This window comes from Protopterus annectens, chromosome 2.part2 (genome assembly GCF_019279795.1).
Source record: "Protopterus annectens isolate FY-2018-M chromosome 2.part2, PAN1.0, whole genome shotgun sequence".
Lineage (NCBI taxonomy): Eukaryota > Metazoa > Chordata > Ceratodontiformes > Protopteridae > Protopterus > Protopterus annectens.
The window spans coordinates 663,463,373-663,487,263 of record NC_056730.1 but is presented as its reverse complement, the minus strand read 5'-3'; the positions used below and the strand labels follow the sequence as shown (position 1 = coordinate 663,487,263).

The window sequence follows — 23,891 nt, the reverse complement described above, 5'->3', positions numbered from 1 at the left end:
GTTGTTTGGCACCTGCAGACTCACCAAGATCAAAAAGAGTGTGGACAGCAGGCCTTTTCCAAGCAGCTCTACCAACACTCCTATGTGGTACCTTGGCCTCTTGACGGCTGTGGTGAGACTTCCAGTTCTGCAACTGTAATAACCACACTACCCTGATTATCTGTGTTCATCATCAACTTGTCCTGTCTCTGAGGGCTCATAGTCATGGATATCCATAGACAAAATGACGGTGTCCAAAATATGGACAGAGGATGTGGGAACAACAACCTTTGTGTCAAACTTACCGTCTGCACCCCCGTACTGTGCCCTCATCATCACTGTCATTATCATCAGAGGCAACTGAAACTCTGACATCAGGCAGAAGGAGTTGCACAGTGCCAGTGTAAGGATCACTTGTGATAACATGCAACTAACACAACTAACGGAGAAATAGAATAAAAACTGATCAAACCGTTTCTCTATAGGAGATGAAGCAGAAGAGAAAAAAAGGGAATTATGCCAAAAGTGAGTGTGTTAATGAAATGAATATGTACGGATTTATTTTGGCATCCCATACAAAACTTAAGTGAAATATAAGGCTCTGTAGGAGTACCCACAAAGGTAATACAGAAATGTTACCCCGAATAAAAAAACAAACAAAAAAAAAACAAAAAAAAAACAAATGAAAAGCATGGAGAAAAGTCTGAAAGGATGGCAACCACTATTTAACTCTGTACCACATGACAGCATTGTAAAGATGTTTTTACTTTATTAAAAATTAATTGGATATCCACTTGTGTTGATGGCAGAGAGATGTACATCACAGTCTTAACACTTTTTTGGACTACAAGTGTAACCCCCCCCAACATTGCTAATACTGCTATAACACATTTTTACAGCCAGTGTTTAGATTCTGACAGAAACGTTTCTGTAATGTGAGGTAATATTTAGATGCTAATTACCTTTTTCATTCAAACACATAACTTGTGTACATGGCTATGATAACAGCAGTAGACAAGCAATGCAGACATCAAACAATTCTTTTGTGAAATTTAATGGATCCATGACTCCAAAACAAATCAGTCACTATGAAATGGCAACAACAAAATCAATTCTGAAAGTAGATAAAAGTATTGCAAGTCAAATCAGTTTCCCATACTACAAGTGCCTTACCTACACAATTTGCATATATAGTGCAGATTCAGCCTGTGTGCTTTGTGGAAATGAAAAAATCAGATGTCAAATCCCCAGCATTCATGAATACCCAATCTGCACTAAGTGCTGGGAAGGTAAATATGGTGTAAGGACCGACATGATACCATACACATGCCCTAGTAGTGCAGGAAGCAGCACTGAAAAGTGTTATTTGCTAAGGGCTTGCATGTGTGAATGATTAGTATAACTGCTGGCATAATTAAGTTTTTCACAGTCCTGCTGTTTGATGTACATTTACTGAGGCTATGTCTAGAAAAATAGAGCTAACAAAAAATTAGGCATTACATTTACTGACTTAGGAGAGAAACCCTGTATAATATTTGTGTTACTAAATTCTTATGATCCAACTGTGCCTCTGAGTAAGAAGTTGTTGTCTGTAATTCATATGAAGTAGATAAGAGTAAATTAATAAAATCACATATTAAAGTAAATACAAATGGCAATGCATTTATGTCAGACTAGCATAAAAAGGGGAGTAATACTCACAAAAGAAAGGTCAACCAAAAACTGAATTATTGCATACACTTTTTGTCGTGACTGGAATTAGTCGCTTAATTTTTACTTTTTGTATACCATTAAATCTATACATCTAGAATTTGCAAATGGCAACTGTAAGAAAACTCTTATGTATGACCGTTTCTAAAGTTGTACAATGTGTCCTCTTGAGCATATGTAAGCTACTTTTTCTTCTTTATAAATCTGACTGCTGTCTGTGGCAAATAATGAAAATAGTCTGAAATGTGTCATATTCATTCCACTGTATCAATGTTTAAATCTAGATGGGGTAGTGTTTGTGTGCCTACTGTAAGCAATGTGTATGTTTTCATGTAATAAAAGAGCCAAAGTTGAGAGAACACCACAAAGAGATACCTTAAAAATGTTTGTGTCATCCTTTTTCCGCTACTTGCCATTGCCCAAAAGGGAATGGCTGTGTTGAAAAGCATTGAATGAAGGTTCACTTCAAGGCAAAAACTAGAAATTTTAATTTGGTCTGCCTTCAGTAGAGCAAAAAGCCCGGTGCTGTGAAGAAAATGCACCTGTCAACTACCTATCTCTGTGGCACAGTGTGTACATGTACTGAGTTTAGAGAAAGAGAACAGATAATGCAGGTTTCTAATCTAGTTTACATATAATTTTAATTTGCAGTTCAGAATAACAGTTGACATACATTTTTGTGTGTGAATGTGTTGTTGGAACCTCTTTTGACTCACTTTTGCTAATAATAAGTGACATGCATGAGGTGAAATATGGCATTTTGTAAATTGTAATAACTCAAAAACAGTAATGTGATATATGGAAAAATGTATAACGTGCTGCATTAAATCAACGTATCTCTCAAGTAGTAATCCTGACAGATAGGAATTTCCTTTTAAATGGTAGTGCCAGCTGTCTGTCCCCTTTCTCATTAGTTGGCATTATCTAAATTTGTAATTTGTTATAGAAGTTTAAGTTCTGATGTGGCAAGGAGATGTGAAAAGGATGAATATCCCAGTTTAATGCACATGCTGTGGTCATTACTAGACATACCATTTGTTTTCCTTTTCAGTTTTTAAAACTTTATTTTCTGCATTTGCATGCTGTTTGGTGGTGTACAAGCTTAGCTCAGGGCTGAAATCAAAAATGAAAATTTAATTTAGGCTGCCTTCTGTAGCACAGATGAGCCTGGCACCTGTGCTTGGCCATCTGCACTCTGCCCAGTACAGAGTGAAGAAAATGCACCTGCCAGCTAAAGATTTCTATAGCACAAAGTTGAGGTGCAGTGAGTTTACAGAAAGAGGACAGATAAGGCAGGGTTCCAATCCAGTTTTTTACTGATGGGGTCAGAATGGCATTAGTCACAATCTTTTGTTTAGGATTGTAACAGTATATACAAATTGTAATTAATATCATAAGTGCGATTTTTGCAACAAGATTTTCATTAATGCTTGCTATGTAAGTACATTATTATGTATGTAAACTGTGTATGATGTACACAATACCTTTTCACAATATATTTTTATAGGTGACACATCGTATGTCATAAGTATGTGTTTAGAACATACCTCAACATGTGTTACTCAGGTCATGCAACTCCATGCCTTTGAAATGTATTTACAACCAGAAATACTGCCAAACATCTACTTTGGAGCACACTGATGAGGTCATCCTGACAGAAGTACACTGTCTCCCTGTAGTAGTCAGATTTTTTTCTGTGGAACATGTGGTTGATGCTGCAGATGATTGTGTAACAGGATAGGTAAGTGGTTCATATCCAACAGTCCTGAACTTGTGTGTGTGTGTGTACGTGTGTGTGTGTGACTGTGTAGTGTCCGGTAAGTATAGCTTCGTCAACATATGTGCTGTGTCCACTTCCACTCAGGAGAAAATTTAAACTAGAAAAGGACTCCCCCTCCATCTTATCCCACTTTTAACACAAACATCTTCTGTGGAACACACTAATGAGCTCATCCTGACAAAAGTGCACTCTCTTCTTGTAGAACTCGGACTTTTACTGTGGCATATGCAGTTTATACTGTACTCTTTTGATTGTGTAACTAGTAGGTTGATTGAATCCACTATTGCTTAAATAGTGCTACTGTGTGTACTGTCATGTATAGGTGGCTCCTTCACAAAAACTGTGATGTACACTTCTGCTTAGGCGACATTAGGCGACATAGCTTCAGTGGCAGACAGCTACCATATTTCTAGCATCCTCTACCAAAGCCCAGTTTTAGAAACACACTGATTAGATAATGTTTAAAAAATGCATGATCTCACAGTTGTAATACGACTTCTGCTCTGGCACTGGCCTTTGATACTGTGTTTTCTAAAATACTGTGTAATGAGATAGGTAGGTGGTTTGACTCCAGCAGTGACTGACTTCTGTGAGAGTCAGATTTTTTTTTTCTGCCTTCAAAGCAAAATTGGCAACAATCTGTAACTTTCAGGTTGGAGAAAATCAGACCCCTGTTGCTTCATTGAAATTGTCCAAGACTTTTTTACAAGGAACTTTCCTTCTTAGACCATCACGGATGTGATGTGATGACCTGTTTCCTCCTTGGGACATTACTTTGTCATTCAGGCCTTGACTAGACCTCTTTTTGAACTGGCAGCTTCAGTGAAACTCAGATTTCTGTCTTGGAAGACTATCTTTCTGGTGACTATAACTTCAGCCAAGAATATTTCAGAGCTACAAGTATCGTCATGTAAACCACCTTATCTGATTTCCATAAGGATAGGATTCACTTCGAAGCAATTCTAGCTTTCTTCCTAAAGTGGCTTCAGAAGCTGCTGATAATCATACCAGTTTACTTTACAAATTTTTCCAGCAAAGGAGAATATGTGTTAAATTTGCTGGATGTTCATCATCATTTGAGTTTTATTTGCATTGTACCAAATGTTTTAGGAAAATTATCAGATCCTTCTCTCCTTTTCCAGGGTCAGATTTGGAAATGTTGCATCTAAAGTCATACTATGCATGTGGCTATCTGATTGCATTACTTTTGCATAAAAAGTGAAGGAACTGTTTCTTCCTCAGAAACCTGTAGCCCACTCTTAGCAGTCATAACATCTGCAGTTTTCTTTGCCAGAGTGCCAATAGACTATGTTTGTGTTGTGGCTACTTGGTCTGCAGTTCACACCTTTGTTTCCCATTACAAGCTGTACCTACAGTCTGTATCCTGTGCATCCTTTTGCTTCATCATTCTCTAGAGTATTCTTCCATGAGACCACCCTGAAGTTCATAGTAGCTGAGGGCTATGTCCCATACATTGAGGCGAATGGAAAAGATATCGGATACGAAAATCGGATACGAAAGTTATGTACTTAAATAACTCTAGATCCATGTTGCCTTCTATCTGGCTCAACTTTCCGTCTGTCTGTCCACCATGCCAAAAATTGTCATGTTGTGGCTCACAGTTGACCACATTTGACCAGTCTGGAGCCTTGACTTGTAGACAGTTTTGTACTGTTTTCTGCTTTTTCACTGTTTGCCTCTTTCCTTTCTTTTAGAGAGAGGAGAAATGTTTAGGATGCAGGTAGGCAAACTGTCTGAGGTACTGTATGGATGAAAAGGAATTATGGGTAGAGGGGAGAAGCCTGAGCCCTGAATCCAAAAGTGTATAAAATGTAGTCAATGGCAGAACCATTTGGATCCAAAGTTACCCACATGTTGAGCCAGGTGGAAGATGACAGAAGGGATCTAGCTTTATGGTAAGTACATAACTTTCATTTTGATGACAGAGTAGGTTGGGTGGCAAAGAAATAAAAACGTGACAGCAGGTGGATTTATTTTTGATAGAGAGTTTGTTTCATATAAAGATTTAATGCATAAAATGATACATTTGAGCGGATTATGCAATGAGAATCTTAACAAATGGAAGAGCAGACGGGGTGAGTATTATAGTGAGGTAAGATGGTTAGGTAAAGAGGTGCTGCAGCAGACATACCTCTCAACCTCTTAGTCCAACAATTCTGGACAAAACCAGAGTAATAGAGGGGTAATGCCCCAAAATCAGGGACAGATTTTAAATATTGCTTTTATAAAATTAGACAGCAAGTAGAATAACAGATTTTGAATTATCTTGCATTTTTATGAAAGATATGAAATCTCAAGCTAGCAATCCTCAGAGACTTTCAAGAAATCACAACTTATAATGATTAGACCAGAAATATGAGGCAAACATCTGGTTATTATGTGAAATTCTGGACTGCTGAGAGGTATGACAGCAGGTTGTTTGCTGTCTGTTTCATGTGTTAGATAACTAGAGGTAGCCCAAACTGAGCCTTCTTTTATTCAGATGGTGTGGACATCCTTCTTCCTGGTTTCTCAAACATAATAAGATTGTAATTACCTCACCGGGCCAAACAGTTTTCTACTGAGTAGTATGCTGGGTACATTATATATTTATTTATCAAAGAAGTGTCTTATGGGTTGTTTTCTACTCTTGTGCTGAGGTACTTTTTAGTAGTTTTTATGTTTTTGTATTCTGACTGCAGTTTATATGCACTTTATAGTGTGGTGAGTGTTATAATTTGTTAGTTTTGTACTTTAATTTTGCTTTTAGCTAATAATTCGTGTATTTATATAATTAGAATCAGGCTTTTTTGCCAGTAATAAGATATTCTTATAAGAGAATTGCAGTCAGTGTATGTTAATTGTTTCTTAACATTTTTAATTGTAATATGAACACATTTTGTTTTAGGAGGGTTAGTTTTTGTAGGCAAGTGTTTTTTTTTGAGGGGGGGTTATATATCAGTTTTGTGTTTGCAGTTATTTTTTAAGCGGATCAGTGCTGCAGTTTTTTTTTTTTTTAGTATATAGCTTACTTTATTTAAAAAGTAAGTGTAGTTTTGGAATTGGGTAGTTATTTTAGGTGGACTAGGGAGTTTTGTGACTGTTTTTGTGTTTTAGATGTTCATTGTATGCACTTTTCTTTCTAGCAAGTAGTATAAATGTGGTGGCTTCAGAAGCATTTTAGGAGTTCTCTGTGTTTGATCAACTCATTCAACAGCAAGTCATACTTCATTGATTTTTCTGTACTGAGAAGCATAACTCAAACTGGTTGGCTTCATGCAAGACAGGGTAGTTTTGGCAAACTGCAAGAAAACAAAATCAAAGAAATGCTGCTTGACAGAGAATACCCCTTTGGAGTGTGGTTATACTGAATTTTAGTAGGACTGGTGATGACATAAGAATGTGCATTAACTTTTGTCGATGTTCTAGCAATGTGGATAAGCACAAAATATCTCTAAGTATGTTTTAATAGCACACTTATATCATTAGGCTGAATATATGTGTGTGTGTGTGTGTTTGTGTGTGTGTGCATGTATTTACTTGCTGTACGGGAGGAGATGGCATTTGGATCTAATTGACCACATGCAGTAGGTGGGAGGAAGCTTACCTGTAAAGGACTCTTTTGATGTTATGCAGTCTGAAATAATGCTGGAGTGAAGTGATGCAAGCTGCATGAGAGTGTGATATTGTTAAATGCAGGCTTTGAAATTGCTAAGCCAGTGTAATATTCTTTATTGTATTTTCTTGGGTACTAAATCTGTAAGTAAAGATAATTTTGTATTTTATTTTGACCATTTTTCCGTGTCGGACTATTCATAGGTTGGTACTAGGCTATTGGAACTAGGGCCTATACAAGCCTAGCCATAACAATTCCCTGGATATTTCTTCCCACAATATTTACTTCCCTGGACCCCTGTCTGGCAGGGCGACTGACATGATCCCCGGGGTGAATTTCCTATCTCCCATCCAATCATCAAGGTTCCTTTTGAAGAGGGCCAAGGAGGTGCTCTGCTTGACATGTATGGGCAGTCTATTCCAGAGTATGGGGAGTCTCTGAGTCAGGAACCTGTCTGTCCAGCATGTTTTGCTCATTGTGATGACAAGGTTTAGATCCCTGGAGCATGTGGCTCTGAGGGATTAGGATTTCTTTAAGTGGAGCATGTTCAACAGCTCAGGGTGTGACATGGCCTTGTATGTTAAGCAGCGATCGCCTCTGAGTAGATGATATGCCACAGAGTATAGCTGGAGTTTTTTAGACGGTCAGCATAGGGCATCTCCTTTAAGCCTGTGATTCTTTTAGTGAGGTATTTCTGTGGCATTTCCAGCTGTTGCAGATGTCTTGTGAGCTGTTGTGATGAATGCTTCCATGTTGAAGATTTTCACTTCTGTAGTACTGTTTCCTGTACCTTTGTTCAAAATAAATGGAAGACATTCTAGATTACTTTAAATGAACTAGCAATATCATTTACTCAATCTGAATACTGGAATTACTAACTAAAGACAAGTATAGTTTCAGAACTGAGCTGTGAACATAGCTGGATGTAAAGTTAAATGTTGGGTTGTGTTTATTCTTTTTTCCACTCATATTTTCAGGCAGCCTGATCCAATGTACCTGATATTTATGGCATGCATTGTTCTGAAGAAGTGCAAATAATATTAACTCATCCTTCTGTTTATGTGTTTATTAAGTGGAGTTTTGATTTTAAGTGTTGCCTTTGCTTTTTCTTTACATCAGGATTTGGTGATATTTGAGAGACAGTGGAACTGTTTTTTTGCCAACTTTGACACCGAAAGCTCTTCCTTCATATCTGAATTGTCCGAAGCACAAGCAGGAGAGGTAATTTAAAGCACATTGTTGCCATAATTTAAAAATACTGCTGTTTTTATGTAGTTCACTAAGGAAATGACATAGTAATGTTTTTCAGATATAACAGTGCTGAACAATGGCTGGTCTCAGCTGGAGGAAATACTCTGAAAAGACACAAACCACAAGATTTTACTTCTCTTGTTAATTACTATTTTAGTTAAACATCTAAGCACCTGTCCTTATAAGAGATGTATCCTCCATAGCTCCCATTTCTTTCCTACTTCTTGTACTGTCCAGTTCTCTTTCTGGTTTTGGTGTGGGAAAGTGCTTATATTTATGCTGAAGAAAATGTAGCCCTGAAAGGAAAAGGTATTATTACAGTGGAATGAGGCTAAGAGGAAGCTTGAACTGCAGGTTACAGATTGCCTTCCCTACCAGGGAATGATAAAGAGTATCATCATACAGAAAGGGATAATGGAGTGCTAAATGAAAAGCCAGCTGTGTTAGAATTTTTAGTTGAGGCTAGAACAGAAGCTGCTGTTAAAAAAGCGATAAATTGGTAGGGCATATAAATATTGCATGATAATTATAAGAATCAATCAGAGGAGGCTAGAAAAGATTGGGAAGAAAGAATGGAAAGGCATTTTACAAAGGAGCAATTAGGCGACATCTGTATGGTTTCCAGGTGTGGGATCTTTGCTGGGAAGAGCTTGCATAGGTATTTCATACCTCAAGTAGACTTCAGAGAATTTTTCCTCAGGTAGATTGCAAATGCTGGAGGTGTAATTAGAAAGGTAATTAGAAACATGTTTTGGGAAACTGTGTCAGAAATGTTGGGAGAGCAAACTGTTGTAACTAAGAAAATCCTTTTGAGCTGGGACATCAGATCTGAATTCTACTAAGTTTAATGCTATTGGCTATCATAAAATCTTTTACTGGAAAATGGAAATCAGAATTTAAACCAACTGTATTTGAAGTACTGAATAGTGTTAAGGACATAAAAGAGCTGGAGGCGGTATCTTTAGAACAGAGAAGAAGCAAATTGTATAGAAATAAATGGAATTTTTGGGAACAATACCTGCAGAATAGTAAAAGTAAAAAAAAAAGGGGGGGCAAACCACCAAATATGGACTGTTAACTAGAGCAATTTAATATACTTTAACACTTTCGTCTATCACTATGTACACAGGACTATACAATCACAGTAGAACTTTTCATTTAAAAGCACATTGAAATCATATGATTAAAATCACTTGACTAAAATCATGTGACACCTTCAGTGGATAACATAAAAAAAAACAAATAATTATGTGTAAAATACCATATCAAAGTAATTAAAAAAAAAAACAACAGTAGTTAAGTTTTTTTAAAACTCTGTTTTTAAGCACTTAGTGTGAAATTTCCAGGTCTTAATCAATGAATTATTAGTCTGCAAATGTAGTTGGCAGTAATGAAATGATGGTTTGCTGCAGTAATTTTACCAGTATGGGTTAGTACAGCATAGGGTCCTTTATAAATAAACTTGAAAACACTGCAGGCATCGGACATTGTATCTGAATTGCCAAGAAATATTAAGGCCTTACTAAGTTTAATACTGTTGGCTGTAAGTAAAGCTTTCACTGGAAAATGGAACTCGGAATCTAAACCAACTATATTTGAAGTACTGAATAGTATAAAGGACATAAATGAACTGCAGATGGTATCTTTAGAAAAGAGAAGGAGAAATTTGCATAGAAATAAATGGAAATTTTGGGAACAATATATGAAGAATAGGTAACATGAAAAAAACCCCACCAAATACAGATTGTTACCTGGAGAAATTTAATACACTTAAGCACTTTTATCTAACACCATGTACGTAGGACTTCATCAGAATACAATCATGGTAGAACTTTCCATTAAAAACACAATGAAATTACATGATTACAATCACTTGAATAAAATCATATGACAATCTCAGTAAATAAAATAAAAAAAAACATAACATTGTGTAAAATACCATATAAAAGTAATTCTAGAAAATAACAATAGTTAATAAGGCTTTTTTAAAACTCAGTTTTTTAAAACACAATGTTAATTGATTGATTAAGATCTGGAAATTTATCAGTCGGCAAATATAGTTGTCAGTAACATCTCCCTTTCGGAAGCCGCGGTGGTACAGCGGGTAGCGTTGTTGCTTCACAGCAAGAGGTTCTCCTGTTCGATTCACGGCTGGAGTGCCTTTTGTGTGGAGTCTGCATGTCCTCCCCACTGTTGAGTGGCCTCCGAAAGGCTTGCGTGAATGGGAGTGCCTTCGCTGAAGGTTGGGCATCGGGCTGGCAACTCGGCACCATAAAAAAATCTATTGCCATTCATTAGCGGACCGGAGTTCTGCTGTGGCGACCCCTAACCAGGAAAAGCCGAAAAGACAAACAAGAATAGTCTCCCTTTCTAGTTTACTTTTAAAATTTCCACCCCCCCCCCATATCCAAATACTCATGAGCTAGTATAACAAGTACAGTTTCTTACATGAAATGTACAATTTTTGTTTTTAAAATTGGTGTTCTTCTCAGTTTTGCTTTTCATATTCTACACATGTTTTTTAATTCTCTTTGTCTTGTGGTCAGGCCTGTATAAAATGCAGGGCAAAATGAGCAAAGGGCAACATATGTAACTGAGTGTTGCACATGAAGTGATGCTGCAGTAGTTTTATCAGCATGGGTTAGTTCAGCGTAGGGTCCTTCATAAATAAAGCTGGAAGCTCTGCAGTTACCACTCTTATAAGTACCATTAAACACTCATCCAAGTGGACTACTTTTAGCCTCTGCCCAGAGCAGAATGGTGGTATATTGAGCAATGCAGTATGAATAGTATAATAGTACAGTGTTAAAACATAATCAGAATGACAATGTTTATATCCGTAAGCAGTGTTAACAAATCATAGTTTTGTACCTGAAGTGTTTACAGTATAGCACAAAAAAAGATTTGAAAGTAGTGAAGCTACTGGTGCCCAGAACTTGAGCAGTCCCTACTGTTATTGATTTCTTTCATAATATTGTCAGAGAGATTTCTAATTTTTCGTTCACTTTACCCAGAGAACTTAATTTGAAATGACAAGGTTCAGGAGGAAGGTCAGTTTAGGTATAATAATTCACTGACTTACCTTGCTATCATAGACCTAGCTATCCCTGTTCCAAAAGGATCAAACTACTTTGATTATCTCCCTAGTGATTAGGAGTGTAGCTCTTTGGAAACATCTGCTGCATTAACTGTGACACTGATTACCTGTCAGGACCATATGGTACAGTACAATGGTGCTAAACTAAGTTCTGGCCCATTTTATTCAGAAAGCTGAAGGGAGGGGCTAATAGAATTGGTTTAGACTGCAGACGAGGTAGGGTCATGTGCTATTCAGTGTGATTACAACTGTGTTAATTTTGGAGTTGGTTCATGGAGAAGGTCCTCCAGCCACAGTTTTATGTAAATTTGCGTGGTTATAGATTCAGCTCACCCTTTTCTGGATAGATGCAAGACCCCAAATGAGAGGCGCCTGTCTATCCAAGTACCTCCTATTTGGGCCTTCCTCAAAAAAAAAAAAAAAAAAAACTGCTGCCACGGCTGGAGATGAAGAACAAGTATGTGGAACTGGATTGAAAAGATATACCAGAAGTGATTTTTGCAGGACAATGATTTTCACTTACATTTGGAACTGGAATCTAAGAATTTGAATGAGTTATACAGTGCAACAGTCAAATCAACAGTGAAATGCTTCTGCTCATTTTTGCTTCATGAGATAGTCTGGAGGATGGATGCCTTTCTCTTTGTTGGACTCAGTGATGATGCTTGCATTCTATTTTTCCCTTAGTTAAAAAATTTCTCCTCAAATCAAAATGAGAAAAAACACTCTAAATTTGAACAGCTTCTTGTTCCAGAAATTCTGGATAATCACTGTAATGAGTCTGCTTTTTGTTACATTTTGGCCATTACCTCTACACAAGTCTTTGCTGGCCACACAGAATGACAAAGTACTATATCCAAATCAGGCTTAGGTCTGTTTTTGTCTGAAGCCATGTCATCAAAAAACATTTTACCTAGTTATCTCCCTACAAAGTGGTATCTCCGATGGTGTTTTGTAGATGAGGCTGCGCCTTTCATACATCCTGTATTTTAAAATACTGTCTGCAGTGTTACACCATTTCTAACAAGAGGAGCCAATTCAGTAAAATGCTTTTTTGATTAATTGTCTCTTTTTTCAGTTAATTGGCTCTTGATGAAGTGGGCCACTTCCATCCATATCATGAGTCTGTCATCATGGAGGATATAATTTTCATTTCTAATTGCAGCTTCTTTTTCCTCACAAAATGTAAATATCTTTAAAAAGAGGTAGAAGGCCTAATGCAAGTAAATCTTGTGTAGAAAAGTGGAACAGATTTGTTTGCTGGATTTTGGTACAAAGTGTAAATCTACTACTCTGTCCCATACCAATGGTTTTAGACTACTTAAACTATTTGATGTGATGTTCTCCTGTCTCGCCTTCATTCTGTACTGGTGTTCCGACTCGGCCTTTTACAAAAGCTCGAGGTCTCTAACTAGCTCGTGGCTTACTCCCTATCCCATGATGCTCTAGAGAATTCCCCAGATCTCGTTTGCCGTTAAACAAGATTGGGTGTTTCACAACTGGCTCTGGCTGTTTTACCTTTAACTGTTTGTAATACCTTTAAAACTTGTAATTCCTTCCTTTGATTAAAATTCTTGGTAGTTTACATTAGTTTAATTGCTTGACTCTGTTTTGTACAGTTCGAACTGTGTCCATTACCTTACTGTTTTTATTGAGGCCGTCCTTTATCTCAAGGCCTAAAATTTTGTCCCTATCCTGGCTTTGTGTGTGTTTTAAATAACAGTTCTTTAGACTCGTTGTTCCTTGAGCTGTTAAGTTTGGTGTGTAAATAGTTCATTGTTAATTAATCTGATATATTTAGCTTATAAGTTTTTTTTCTAACCCGTTCCACTTGAAATATCTTTTTGTGTTTGTTGGTTAATTACTGTTGAGTGAACTAGTTTTGACCTTTTACCAAAGCCAGCTCGTTTAAGTTAGAGGGCCTTTTTCCTGTGTGGGTGTGCTATTATTTCTCCTTGTATATATAAAAAAAAAAAAAAAATGTTTTTGTTGTTTTGTTCCTTTATCAAAATAGCTCGTTTTAGTTAGAGAGCTGCTTAGTCTGTAAACAGTAGAGTGTTGTTACTTCAAAACAATAGTTGTGGTGTTTAATTGTGCTTTCCTGTTAATAAGTCTAAACAATCAAAAGACACTAAACACTTGGGGTTTAAGAAGTGTTCCAAGTGCTCTCAAAAAAATGTCTTTAACCGATGGCCATACCAACTGTGTGTACTGCCTTGGAGAGTCTTGCTCTATATACCACTCATTTAGTTCGAGGGTTCTCCTCGAAAGAAAAAATAAGTTGATACTGAGGGAATTGTTGAAGAGTTCTTTTTCAGAAGCCTTGGGAGAAGGTCAGAGTGTTACAAAGCAAACCCCTCCTCCTTCCTCTAAATCTGGAAAATCGAGAAAAACATCTTTGTCTACCTCATCAGATCAATCTGAACCTAATAACAAATTACCAAAAATGTCTTCATCAGACCCGAAATCTGTTGGGCCCGAAAAACCATCAACCTCATTTTCTCCTGTTTTGGAACCATTGGTATTACAAGCTTAGAGCCGGTCCCCAGTACTGGAGCTGGTTTCTCCGACATTAAGATCGCCAGTTCTACAAAGGTCAAGATCTCCTGCCCACTCTTCTCAATCCTCCAGGAGCTTGTCAGAAGATGATGTGGATCGTGTGGTGCAGAGACTTTTGACTACACCAGAGCTAGCCAAGTTATTGTCGGAGCCGACCCAGAGAGTTTTGGAACCAAATAGACCTATCCATTCACCACTGATTCCTCCTCTGACCCACCTCGGAGCCAGAACTCATGGAGCCGAGACCTGTTCCAGGATCTTTGGCCCCAACTACTGCTCTGACTTCCTCGGTGCCGTCTGAGCTCGAAGAGTCTAGGAGCTGAAACTCTCCAGTCAGGTCCAGGGAGGACAGTCAGATTGGACAGTTTTCAGATCCGAACTTGCCTCTCAGGGACTCTGTACTGGTGAGCTCGGCTCCTACATCGGCTTCGGAGCCAACTCCTTTGGTGCCGGAGAAAGTCTTTTAGTTCTTCAGAACCGGGAGCTTCCTCAGATCTTGGGTTGGGGCCTTTGAGGGAATGAGGAGAGCTCTGTTCCCACGGGCAGCTCCACTCTCAGATCCAGTCATTCCAACCCCAAAGGCACTGGTGTCCATCTCAGCACAACCGATTCCACACAGACTGGAGACCCAAGGCCTCAGGATGCCCCAGTGGGTGAACCCCTGTCTTCCGAAACCTCTCCAGAATGCCCTACCGAAGAGGTCCCTCACAAGAGATTATGCAAGAAGAAGCATCTGAACTCCTCAGAGGAGTCGATCACATCTGACATGGACCTCGATGAGTTAGAAGGGTCCCCTTGGTCACCCTCTGAGGATGTCTTCTTTGCAGAAATCCTAGAAATTATTAAGCAGAGAGGTGACTGGCAGCCCATCAACCCTTCTGATGAGTCTGTCTACCTGAAGGCTGTTACACCCTTCCGCCACTTGAGTGTCGCCACCTTTTGATGGACTTATAGATCTAGTTTGTCGAAAGACTTGGAGTCTCCAGATTCAGTGGAGCCTGTCCCCTGGAGGCCAAATAAATTCATCACATCCCACGAGGATAAAACCTTCCTTACAAAAGGTGTCCCATTAGACGCTACTGTAGTGGTGGCGGCCACCAAGAAGGAGTTGTCCGAGATGTCCTCTTCTGACCATTCCCCAAACAAAGAGTCATGTATGATGGACAGATATGGGAAGATGAGAAAAAAACGAAGTTTCTTATCAATTTAATTGATGTTGCTAACAATTAATATCAGCAAACCATAAAAACAAAGCAACATCAAAACCATGAAACTTGAATAAAATCCGAAACATTTATTTCCAGCTATTACAAAACAAAAAAAGTACTTTCACAGACTTCAGTCTGCTTCCTCAGGCTACAATGCATTAATTTTAAACCTGCACTTTTTATACTGATTTACTAGTAACTGTAATTAACAAAAAATAACTTCTTAAAATGAACCATGTTCATTTTATACAATTGTGTAAATATGTAAGTTCAGGTTTCAGTGAATACACTTCATTAAGACCAGGCAGCATAACAGGTCTAAAAAATAAAATCCATTTGTTTATGCATCTTTCAGTATTGTTTGGGAGATCTCTCCCTCTTCTACTATTATAAACATGTTCTAAAATACAAAATTTAAAAGAAATGTGCATCACCATTCTCTTGGATGTGCCTGTATAAAGAATTTGTTTAAACCTTTCTCTTTATTTCTGACATGTGCCCACTAATACGATTCTTTAGCATCTGATTAGTCTTACCTATATAAAAGGCTGTGCTGCATTGTGTGCACCTAGCCATATATACAAGATATTTAGTGTTAAAGTTACCTGTGGCTTGTAATTAAAATGTTATATTCCTAACAGGGTCAATAAAACTTTGATCAGTAAATATATGTATATATATTATAGCTGGAAGTAAACATTTTGGATTTTATTCAAGTTTCACGGTTTTGATGTTGCTTTGTTTTTATGTTTGCTGATATTAATTGTTAGCAACATCAATTAAATTGGTAAGCAACTTTGTTTTTTCTTACCTGGACAAGCTTCTGTTTTTTTCTTACCAACCATGAATTCTGTATTGGATTTACCATCAACTAGTAATGCTGCACAAAGACAAATCAAACACATTCAGGAGCTGCTGGAGGTAAAAGACAACCCGTCGTTAAATGACATGCTGCCTAATGAACCTGTGGTGCAAACTGAAATGACTGATGTCAATGTAAGTGAGTTTCAAAGTAAACTTCGTCACTTTGAAAACACAATGTATTCTTTTAAAAAACTGCAATGGCAACGGCTTTCCTTTAATGCATATATTAATTTACAAATAGTCCCACGGGGTTTGCGCATTGCAAAAATGCTTACCTATAGGAATATTTATCCAGAATTATTAAAAAAGTGGTATCAACTAAATTTAACCTTATCCTTTCAACATATGGCGCTTATGAATGAGTTTTTCGAACCCATTGAACATTAATATGAAAACGATGCTATTAAGCTGTTTGACGAACTTGTATCTTCTATTGAAAATACCATTCACTCTACTCTGTTAAATAATGACATCGAAAAATTTACTTTTTTTGAAAAACAGCTGCTAGAAAATGAAAAGTGAAAACTAAAATGTGATGTTAATGATTTTCAAGTTGGCCGTGTTTTTGCTTGGCCCAGGACACAACCAGCCAATCAACAAACGACCAAATCAAAACACTCTCCTAACATCACTGCGGAAACTCCCACTACCAAGAATAATGATGACAGCAATGATGTACTTCTTGTGCAAATCGAAACTGAAGCCTAATCAGTCTTGGCCAGCATGTTTCATCAAATGGAGCTTTGAATAAAGTCACGATTAATGCCCATTCAGCTGCTGCCCTTGATCCCTTTGATATTCCTTCAGTTTCCAACACATGCAACGATGCCAAAACTGATCTGTTAAACCAATGAGATGCGGTACAAATTCACACTAACTTCAGTCATTTTTTTATGCCCTTTGAAGAAAGCTTATCCTATACCACCAAAGAGAAAAAGAACATCCAGTCAACGCGAAAGGTAGAAAAGCAATGCGCCTTAAATCCAGGTACTGCTCCAAAGGAAAATATTTCGTTTAATTTGTCTAGTTATCAGCTAACGGATTTTGAGGTACAGGTCCTAAATAAAAGCCTTGGCTTTACACCTGCTTGTTCAGCTAGCATTTCATGGACAATAACAGACTTAAAACTTTTTGTCCGCAAATTGAATTTAAAAATATTATTTCATCAAGAAACTAATAACTGTTCTAATCTACAGGATTCATATAAATGTAGCAGTGAGTTTGTTCCATCTTCTAATGCCACTGTTAACGCTTTTGAAAAAATGGTTGAACATGATTTATATGAGCTGCTTACATGTAAATGAAAGAAATCACTTCATAACCTCAGTAAAAATGAAAAGGATGCTTTAACATCATTATGTAATAATGATAATTTTGTGATGAAACCAGCAGATAAAGGGGGTGGGGTTGTAATTATGGATAAGTCTTACTATATTTTAGCAATGTTAAAGCTTTTGAATGTGACAGACTATATGTGTATTGGTAGTTATATGGTTAACAACTTTGTGAAATCAGTTCAGGAACACATATTAGAAATGTTACAAAAAGGTATGCTTAGTAAACACGTATATGACTTTTTTGGTAGTAAGTACACCAATGATTCCCATGATTTCATGGTATTCCAAAAATATACAAGTCACTTACAGACCCTCCCCTACGACCAATTGTTTCAACTCGGGGATGAGTCACTGAACCGGTATCCGAATATTTGGAAAATGAATTGAAACAAGTTTTAAAGACTTCAACAGCTATAATTAAGGATACCACTGAGTTTTTAGAACTCTTATACAAATGGTCAGAAAATTATTCAGCCTTAACCTGTTGGGTCTATATTATAAACCCGAAAGTTTACTTCAGCGAAAGCTCACATGAGCGAAAACGCTGGTAAACAAAAGGGTGTTTGTGGGGTCGGGGTACAGTGAGGAGTGGGATTTTTGCCCTTTCCTCACTGTAGTGTTATCTCGGAGTTGGAACATATAGTTAGTTGGGGGTGTCGGGGGCACAGCCCCCCACAATCAGCAGTTCGATTACCAGCATTTTCGCTTATGTGAGTGTTCACTGAAGTAATCTTTCGGTCTTCTAATATAGACCCAACCTGTTACCTCGTCACCCTTGGTGTCGATTCTTTATTTACTTGCAGCCCAAATTATATAGGTATTGAAATGTTAAGACAGTAGGTAAACAATCAACATCAACTAAGCAATGTAGATATAAACTTAATTTGTGAGATACTGAATTTAGTATTGGAAAATAATGTTTTTTTATTCCTTGACAGTATTATAAGCAAGGTACAGGGGTAGCCATGGGCACCCCTGTAGCAAACACGTATACTAACATTGTTTTAAATCATTGGGAAATGAAAGCAATATTTAAAAACCAAGAGAATAACTACAAAGATAAAATAGTTTTTTTTATAAAAGGTTTGTATTCAACCTCTTTTTTTATATGGGATGGTTCGCTGATAGAATTAAATGAATTTATAGCATATTTATACCCTGTCGCACAGTTTCTTCAATTCAAGAAAAACATCCAATATTGAAGCACTGATTTCTTGGACATTACTCTAAAAAAGTGTAACAGGGAAGTTGGACACTATGTTGTATAAAAAAACTGTTAAAAGATGTACATACTTATCTAGGGATAGTATGCACCCCACATATATATTTGATACTATGCTTAATCAGATGGGAAGGAACTAGTAGGTTGAACACTCAAATGGATCAGTTACATTTACAGTTGGAACAAATGGCCACTGATTTTGAAAAAAGAGGCTATTGCAGAAGAAAGGCAGAGAATATGAAACTGGTACTGGCTGCTATGTGCTCAGTATGCGCTCCTATTTATTCACATAAGCATTTATATAGAGAAAACAGTTGAATTGTTAATGATAGCACATATCATGGCTGTAGATATGTTTTAACCTATGATCAGAATACCCCTGCCATCAAAAAAATTGTCCAAAAGTATTGGCCTATGCTCTCACAAGTCCCCGAGTTGAGGGAAATCAGTAAGAACAGACCCCTTTTTATGCATAGGAGTACAAATCTAAAAAATTAATTCTGCTCAAAGAATTTAATAAAAATTACAGTAGTAAAAGGGGAACAAAAAATGTAATCATTGTTCCCTATATAAACATATATTTACTGATCAAAGTTTTATTAACCCTGTTAGGAACATAACATTTTACTTACAAGCCACAGGTAACTGTAATGGTAAACATCTTGTATAAATGGCTAGGTGCACACAGTCCACTGCCTTTTATATAGGTAAGACAAATCAGATGCTAAAGAATCATATTAGTGGGCACATGTCAGAAATAAAGTGAGAGGTTCAAACAAATTCTTTATACAGGCACATACAAGAGAATGGTGATACACATTTTTTTTTTTAATTTTGTATTTTAGAACATGTTTATAATAGTAGAAGGGGGGGGGGGGGATCTCCCAAGCAAAACTGAAAAATGCGAAAACAAATGGATTTTATTTTTTAGACCTGTTATGCTGCCTGGTCTTAATGAAGTATATTCATTGAAACCTGAACTTGCATATTTGCACAATTGTATAAAATGAACATGGTTCACTTTATGAAGTTAATTTTTGTTAATTAGTTTTACTAGTAAATCAGTATAAAAAGGGCAGTTTTAAAATCAGTGCATTGTAGCCTGAGGAAGCGGACTGAAGTCTGTGAAAGTACTTTTTTCATTTTGTACTAGCTGGAAATAAACATTTTGGATTTTTTTCAGGTTTCATGGTTTTGATGTTGCTTTGGTTTTATGGTTTACAGATACGGGAAGAGCATGTTTTCTTCAGCGTCCTTTACACTCTGGTCCCTGAATTATCTTACACAATTTACCAGGTTGCAGAGAGATCTCCTGAAGGAGCTAGGAGATACTCTCCAGGGTTCAGTAGCTGTGGGGATATCCAATAAAATGTCCTTCCAGATCTCCATCTTGAATTCAGTGGTAAACTCATCCATGAGGCTCATTCCCTATGCAGCTGATGGAGCTAGTAGGGCAGTGGGTTCAGGAATGTCCCTAAGCGGGCATTCCTGGATGCACTTGTGTAACTTTGCAGAACCCTTTAAGTCTTCCTTTGTTAACATCCTTCGATAGTTCATCTGCGCTTTCGGCTGGGAGCCAGTCACTACCAGTTTTGAGCTCTGCCCTTTGGTCTCACTACAGCCCCCAGAATGTTCACCAAATGTATGGCGGTAGTTACGGCTCACCTGAGACATTTAGGATTCCAAGTGTTTCAGTATCTAGATGACTGGCTCCTAACCACCACCACCGAGCATCTACTAACAGAAGCGAGAGACACCTCACTGAAACTCTGTTCTTGTTTAGGGAATCACAGTAAATTACAGTAAATCTGCCGTATTGCCATCTCAACTTATTGTTTTTATAGGTGCAGATTTAGACACTACAAAAGTGATGGTAAAGCTTCCCCCAGAAAGAGTACAAGCCCTTCGGCGAAAGGTTGTAGACCTTCTTTTCAAAAGGAAGATTCAGGCAAGGACAGTTTTGAAAGTACTAGCCATTATGGCAGCAGCAATAAACATAATTCCATTAGTGCGGCTGCACTTGAGAATTCTACAGTGGCTGCTGTTAACTCAGTGGTCCATGCAGGAACTTCCGATGTCACACCAGATCATGCTAACAGAATCTTGCAGGAGAGACCTTTGTTGGTGGCTTCACTCCATTCAAGTGACTTTAGGTTGACTCTTTGTTCTTCCACATCTGCTAGCCATAGTGACCACGGATGCTTCCCAGCTAGGGTGGGGGGCATTATCAGGGAAGGAAGGTCCAAGGCACTTGGCAGGGTCAAGAGGCCCACTTGCACATCAGTGTCCTAGAGATGAGAGCGGTGCTTCTAGCGTTGCAGGAATTCCAAGACTCTCTACTGCTAGGAACGATTGCAGTCCAAATAGACAATATGTCTGTCATGTAGTATATAAACAAACAAGGAGGAACCAGATCTTACACCCTTTGATGAGTACCCCTGAGAGTATAGCAGTGGGCGACCTTCTCCCAAATGCTTTCTGGTAGCAATGCACATCCCGGGGAAATCCAACGTAATAGCAGACAAACTCAGCAGAGCAATACTGATGCCTCACAAGTGGTCCCTGAAACAAGACATAGTGGAAATGATTTTCTGAAAATGGGGCCAGCCTTGCTGCGACCTTTTCGCCATGTCCATGAACGCCAAATGCAGCAGCTACTTTGCCCTAATCCCCCCCTCCGGGGGAGTCCCCAAGGGATGAACTTGTACACGATTGACCCTCTGGTCTTCTCTATGCCTTCCCTCCATTCCCATTGATACCCAAAGTTCTTCAGAAAGCCAGCGCATCGGGAAGAAACTTAATACTTGTCACCCCATACTGGCCCCGTCAAATCTGGTTCCCCTTTCTGTGGCCTCATCTTCAGGAGGAGCCTTGGATTCTGCACCCAGTTCCGGATCTTCTGACTCACCCATCGGGAATGCTCCATCCATCTTTTCAAACCTTTAATTGGACAGCATGGCTGCTCCGTTTCCAAACATAGCCAGACTATCTGACCCTTCACCTTCAGTGCAAACTATACTGATTTCTTCTCACAAAGCTTCTACGAGAAGATTATATCTTAGCAAGTGGAAAAGATTTTCCTCCTAGGCCTTGGAAAATCGTATTGACCCTTTCTCTGCACCTATATCCTTCATACTGGAATTCTTAGCAAGGCTTATTCAGGAGGGAGAAGCTGCAGCTACTATTCAAGTTCAATTAGCAGCAATTTCTAATTTCCATTTTGGAGAAGGGGGTGTGAATATTATATCCCACAGACTTTTGGAAAGCTTTCTTGAGAGGTACTAACCTGTTAAAACCACCCAATAAATAACCTCTACCTCCATGGAACCTAAATTTTGTATTATCCCCTATAATCCTTTCCCCCTTTCAGCCTGCATCATCCTGTGACCTAAAGTTCTTAACCTGGCAGATGATTTTCTTAGTAGCTATCACTTCACTTAAGAGAGTTTCAGAGCTACAAGCTTTTCCCATCAAACCTCCTTATATGCTATTCCATAAGGACAGCGTATCACTTTGTACAAACCCGTAAGGAACTTTCTTCTGCAGCCACCATTATAGCCATTAGCTCCTCCTTAGGAGTTAGAGGTCACCTTGAGTACCATGTTCAATGTATCAAACTCTTTAAGCAGCTGATGAATACCGTGGTTGACAGAGTAACTGATGTAATGGGGCAGAAATTACCATAAGACATGCCTGTGTGATTTTGCAGACAACTTCAAGGTGTCCTTCACTAGTGCTCCATGCAATTGGTCCTCCTTGTTTGGTCCCTCAATTGAGAGCTAATGCTCAAGTCTGAGCAGGATGGTAAGATTTTTTTCTGCCATCAGAATCAGATTTGAGAACCCACAACAGTCATAAGATTGTAATTAAAAAGGGTACAAATCGTTATAGATTTAAAAATCCAAGTGTCAAGTCTTTGACTTAACATTGGATAAGGGTGGCTGTGGCAGACTGTGGTATATCACATGCTGGTCTCTGACAGGCATCTAAATCATCCCTGAAGGGCTGCCTGACTGCTCCCTCAGAGGGCAGTCAAGGATTGCTTATCCTCCTGTTCACTGCCATGGATGGCCATCATGCAGGATTCATGGGTACGGGGGAGAATATGTAGAGGCTATTTAATTCCCTTTTTTAGTTCCCACCTCAGATGTCTTTGCCTTTTCCAGACATACCACCCTACCAACAGAATGAGGCCATAATGGAAATTCAGTACCTAATTTAAAAAAGAGGCATCCAAAAGGTCTCGCCAAACCATACATGTTCTGGATATTACGCAAAATTATTTTTAGTTTTGAAAAGAAGTGAGAACCTCAGACTAATTTTGGACCTAAGCCACTTAAACACATATGTTAAAAAGATCCAGTTGAGAATGCTTATGGTGCAGTCAATTCTGGTGTGTCTTCAGGCAGATGATTTTATGTGCTGTGTTGATCTCCAGGATGCCTATCTCCACATCTAAATAGCAAGAGCTTCCAGGAGATACCTAGGTTTCCATCTGGGAGCCAGTCTGTTTCAGTTCAAAGCCCTGCCCTTCGGTCTTACCACAACCCCCCCCCCCCCCCCCCAGTGTTTACTAGGTGCATGGCAGTAATTGCAGCCCATCTTTGACTGAGAGAAATCAGAGTGTTTCCCTACTTGGACAGTTGGCTCCTAACTACCACAACCAAGGAATAATTGATAAAGGCTAGGTTAATGGCTTCCTAATTTTGATGTTCAGTTCATTCAGTATCACATGAGAGTTGTCCAATGTCTGGTTCACAGGTATTCAGTCTACTCCAAAAATAGTTACACACAGTTGCAGGAAACAGTTGATAAGGTGGCTCACTTCCCCACATATTCTTTTGGAAGACACTTTCAGATGCCCTCATTGAAGCAGTAGTTATCACTGATGCCTCATCCTTGTGGCAGGGGTAGGGCCTTTTCAGGGGCTGATAGTCCAAAGTGTTTGGAATCCGCTCAAAGCCAGCCTTCATATCAGTGTCTTAGAAATGAAGATCAGTCCTTCTTGTGTTGCAGTAACTTCAGTACTGCTTTCCTCTAGAAGTGAGTACGAACCACAACAACAACGTGATAATAGTGTGCTATATCAACAAGTGGGGGGAACCAGATTCTGTTTACTGTATCACAAAGCAATGAGAATGTGTCAATATGCAATTGCTTCTCACCTTGTTCTGATTGCAGTGCACATCCCCTGAATGTTCAACTGTCTTGTGTTTCCAAGAAAATATTCTGATGCCTCACAAGTGTTCTGTCAAATCAGATGTGGCA

At 38.4% G+C, this 23,891-nt stretch overlaps 1 protein-coding gene across 1 annotated transcript in view; it reads left to right on the top strand.

Annotated features, from left to right (window-relative positions):
- Nucleotides 1-23,891, top strand: part of DNAAF9 (dynein axonemal assembly factor 9) — a 2,711,795-nt gene that overhangs the window by 497,491 nt on the left and 2,190,413 nt on the right. Inside the window, exon 8 of the mRNA XM_044064082.1 lies at nucleotides 8,205-8,306. Coding sequence (XP_043920017.1) covers nucleotides 8,205-8,306 — 102 coding nt within the window. The remainder of the gene's footprint in view (nucleotides 1-8,204; nucleotides 8,307-23,891) is intronic.